Below are 4,448 nucleotides of genomic sequence, written 5' to 3'. Positions count from 1 at the left end.
ACAAGAGCATGCGACACACGCACACTCATCGCCTATCATCACGGCCGCGACACCCTGTTGCCAAAAGCGCTCGCCTTTGCTGCCCCGCCCCAGCAGGCCCAGCGAGACAGTGAGAGACGGACAGTGAAAGAGAGAGGGTAAATATAATGAAGTCTCGCTGCTCATGACTTGGACCGGGCGAGCTGGCCAGGGAAAAGGGCGGCATCATATGAGTGCGAACACTAGGGACAGCGGTTCGGAAAGCGAGGTGGTAGCAGGGGTGTGTGTCGTGCGTGGTAGTAGTACCAGTAATGGCTCATGAGTGAGTCAAATGAGTAGGGGCATGATGCAGGCAGGAGCACAGTACTCATTGCCTCTGGCCGCATAGCGAGCAAACACGGCCTGCCTTGCCTGCTTTCTTTCTCGCCGGCTTTTCGTAAAGTTTTTCGGGCGGTACAACGTGCGCGCCCCCACATTCCATCTCCCTCTCTCTTTGCCCCGGCCCAGCCTTTCCGGCGGCTATGTATACGGCCCTGACCCGTGCTCCTCTGCCCGTGCCACCAGTGTTTTGACTGCCCCCCTCTCCCCCTGCTCCTCCTCATCTTGCACCTCCTGCTCCTTCTTCTTCGGCTTGTCACTAGCTGCGAGATGGAGGTGAGCCTTGCATTGCATGCATGCATTCATGGAGATGCTGTTCTCTCATTCTCCTCCTTGCTTGGCATAAGGAACCTACGCTTGTAGCCTTGCTGTAGTGTGCACTGCTGCTTCAGTACTTGTAGCTGAATCTCACGACGCTATACAGTTTTGGGGCTCGAATATTTTGCAGTGGCCAGATTTAGACGACACTCTGTTGTAGTGTGCCTTGACAATGTGCACCGGAAGGATGCACGAGCTTCTTCCACTGTATTATAGTACTATCACTGCTCGTAGCAGCACAAAAAATTTCTCCCCAACGAAGTGCATGTTCTACATCGGATAGAACTGTTCAGATCACCTGAAAGCTTTGCGTATCCAACTAGACCAAACTTTCAGAATGCAAGCTATATGTGCTAGCACTGTTCATAATGCTTCTTGATCTCTATGGCTCCTCTGTTTTCAACCAAGCATTCCTTTTGTGTTCATGTTTTAGGGAGAAAATCAAGCGTGCATGGATTTATGCTGGTTTTTGTCTTGTGATGACAGGCGCAAGATGACTGCGGAATGTGGCGCCAAATCCCGGCGTTCGGCGACTGGAACATGTGGGAGGAGATGCCCGTCACCCAGTACTTCGAGCCGGCGGCCACCTTCTTCTTCACGGCGCAGGCAGGGGAAGACGACGTCGACCTCTTCAAGGTGCCCCACTTCGCCGCCAACCCCTACACCTACAAGAAGGTCAGACATACTCAGACACAACAAAACCGCCAACTCGGCTGAATTTCCAGCGGCTGACGATCAATGTGAAAATGCAGTGCGTCGTCCGAGTGAAGAAGGGGGAGGAGAACGAGAAGCAGAACGCAAACTCCGGTGCCGGTGCTGTGCCCGGGAGGAGGAAGAAGGGGGGCAGGAAGCAGCAGCAGCAGCAGCAGCAAGGGAAGAAGGATCAGCAGCAGAGGAGGAAGAAGCCCAAGGCCAAGGCTGCGGCGGCGGCGGCGGTGGACGAGGACCTCTACAAGATCTCCCCCAACGTCATCTGCAAGGTGCAGAAGGCAAGTGCTCCTACCTTTTCATTTTTGCTAATAATCTGTCACGTGATTGGTGGATTTTTTTAGATGCCAAGTGGATTTACTTTTAGAGACGCCAAAAAGATGAAAAGGAATGGATTTGCTTTGGCTAGTTTCCCGTCTCTCATGTGATTGACGCAAACCTTTTAGGATAAGATAATGGATAATCTGAAGGGGGCTTCTTTTCCTTTCCAGAAAGATAAAACCTCAACTTTTTGCAAATGTCTCTTCTTGCTTTCTTAGGATAATTCGTATGACTTTGCTTTGGCAAAAGTGGTGGTTAATTAGCCAGTAGTATTTGGAATGTTGTAGATTGTGGCAAGATCGACCGGATCTGATCCTAACGGTGGACTAACAACAATCTTTGTGTTTTGTGTTTTGTGTTTGCAGAAGAAGTTGCTGAGGAACCTGCTGGGAGGGTGCCTGGGCCTCAACTGCATCGCCTGAATCAAACAATAATATCCGAGACTTCTTATCCAGAGTTCCAGAGTTTGGTGTTATTAGGAAAACTAAGATCGGTCGAGTTGTGTTTGTGTATGTACATCGTCTACTGCTGCTCCTACTACGATAATATATGGAAGTAATGGAAACCAATTGCTGCTTGGTCTCCTTCCCTCCGCACATAATAACGATCAATAAAATCAGACTTTCATTTTCGCCGCATCTGCTTCCTCCTCGCAGCATTTCATCAGAAAATATTTCACTCGTGCAAAAAAGAAAAAGAAAAAACACCCCCGCAAAAAAAAAAACACAGGACAGTGATACCTGGCGGTTAGTCGTCAGATAGGAACAGATCCGAACGACTCAAATCGCCCCGGTTACTTCCTAATCGCCCTGATTCCTTTTTTTTTTCTTCTTCCGCTCGAGAAGCACATGCAAGCCTAAATATAAAGTAAAACAATTATAAAAACATTATATATTTAAATAATGTTTAGTTTGTTTTGAAAAAATGTTCACCGTTATAAGAAAATGTTCATTCCATATTTTAAAAATATTAACTATATATGAGAAATTGTTCAGCATATACTAAAAAGATCGCGTTTGAAAAAATGTGTGATGCATTTGTTCATGTATAAAAAATAAATTTATAAGTGAATAACAAGCCCGAAGAAAGTGCAATAAAGTAAAAATGAGAAGTAACCAAAAGAAAGAACAAATGAAAATAAAAATTAGGAAAGCCAGAGCGCACAGAAAGGCTACTGGGCCGGCCCGGGAGCCAGCGACCTTGCAACTCAGGTAGCCGCAAAGTCACTTTGCGTGTTAACGTTACCTTAGCGATACAAGTACCACCATTCATTTTCTTTGAGATTTGTGTAACTAGAACCCACTGCGGTTGGATATGTATGTATTGCACACTTACCTTTTTATGTTTTTACGTATTCGGAGACACAACACTGGGAGGGTTCTACCATAGTTAGAAAAAGGACACACGCATGGTACACGTCTTTCTCCATCGCTTTAATTTTCATTTTCATAATTTGGATCGTCATATCTCTTAAACAAAAAATCCATTTTCGATTTTTTTGTATATTTAAACTCCTTCCGGCAAGACCTTCGGAACAAGATCAAACCTCGATAATTTTAGCTTTCGACATTTCGCATTCCATACGTGAAACAAACCTATTTCAGTAGAAAAATGTGAAACAAACCTTTTTTAGCTCAAAAAATGTGAAACCAACCTATTTCACTAGAAACCTATTTACCCCAAATATGAAACTAAAATGCCAATTTGTGAAACTAATTATTTTAAAATGTGTAATTTTATTTCATAGGAGTGAAAATATGTTATTTAAAAAAAGTGAAATTGAAATATGTTATTTTTGTGAAACAAACAGTGAAAAGTGGGTTCTGAAAATGAGGACAATATGAAACTGAAATGTCAACTTGTGAAACTGATTATTTTAAAATGTGTAAAATTTTATATCAAAAGCATGAAATATGCCATTTGAAAAATGCGCAATTGAAATAGATGTGCTTCTTATGAAAGAAGCCAATGAAAAGTGAAATGTGTCTTCTGAAGATGAAAACAATATAAAATAAATATGTTAACTCGTGAAATTTATTATTTTGAAATGTGTAACATTTCATTTTAAAAGCGTGAAATATGTTATTTCCAAAATGTGGAATTGAAAAAGATGTGATTTTTGCAAGACAAGCAGTGAAAAGTGAAACATGCGTTTTGAAAATGGAAACAATATGAAACTGAAATGACAGCTTCCGAAATAGATTATTTAAAATCGTGTAAAAGTTTATTTCAAAATAGTGGAATATTTTATTTTTAAAATGCAAAATTAAAATAGATGTATTTTTTGTGAAATATGTTTGATGATTTTTTGAACTGATTTAAAAGTATCCAAAATCGGTCTTGTTTTAAAAGTCCTTGCGATAGGAGTTCATATCTATGTCAAGTTTTGAAGCCGAAATTTTGCTCTAAGAGATGTGAGAGATATGAATGATTTTAAGTTAGCAAAGATGAAATAGATGGATGAATTAGTTTGAGAGAGAGAATGGGCAGCCCATACCATCTGACAAAAGGCTTATTTTGGTGGGACCCGGATACCGTATTTGTGGGTGTATTCCCAAAGAAAATAATTTGGTTTCTATAATGAACAGTGCCGCACGAATCTTGACACGGAAACAAGCGGCGATGGATCTGCCTGTACCTCACGGTACCCCGCAATATTCCGCTTCGCTCACGTAGGAGACACGACATGAGAACTCCAAACCCGATCGATCGACTGTTGCAACTCCAGTTCGATCGCACGAACG

At 42.5% G+C, this 4,448-nt stretch overlaps 1 protein-coding gene across 1 annotated transcript; it reads left to right on the top strand.

Annotated features, from left to right (window-relative positions):
- The first annotated feature begins 420 nt into the window (after positions 1-420).
- Positions 421-2,340, top strand: LOC109778355 (uncharacterized). Its single transcript, XM_020336906.4, has 4 exons — positions 421-633; positions 1,162-1,350; positions 1,428-1,664; positions 2,070-2,340. The coding sequence occupies exons 1-4, from the start codon at positions 628-630 to the stop codon at positions 2,124-2,126; spliced, it is 489 nt and encodes a 162-aa protein (XP_020192495.1). The 5' UTR covers positions 421-627; the 3' UTR covers positions 2,127-2,340.
- The last annotated feature ends 2,108 nt before the right edge of the window (positions 2,341-4,448 follow it).

This window comes from Aegilops tauschii, chromosome 3 (assembly GCF_002575655.3).
Source record: "Aegilops tauschii subsp. strangulata cultivar AL8/78 chromosome 3, Aet v6.0, whole genome shotgun sequence".
Taxonomy (NCBI): Eukaryota; Viridiplantae; Streptophyta; class Magnoliopsida; order Poales; family Poaceae; genus Aegilops; species Aegilops tauschii.
Note: the sequence above shows the minus strand (reverse complement) of the source record. Positions and strands in the feature narration are given on the sequence as shown.

What these genes read in the sequence shown, in the direction of transcription:
- LOC109778355 (XM_020336906.4), top strand. An exon ending in ACCCCTACACCTACAAGAAG is followed by an intron (nt 1,351 to 1,427) that starts GTCAGACATACT and finishes GTGAAAATGCAG; the next exon opens with TGCGTCGTCCGAGTGAAGAA. An exon ending in TCATCTGCAAGGTGCAGAAG is followed by an intron (nt 1,665 to 2,069) that starts GCAAGTGCTCCT and finishes TTGTGTTTGCAG; the next exon opens with AAGAAGTTGCTGAGGAACCT.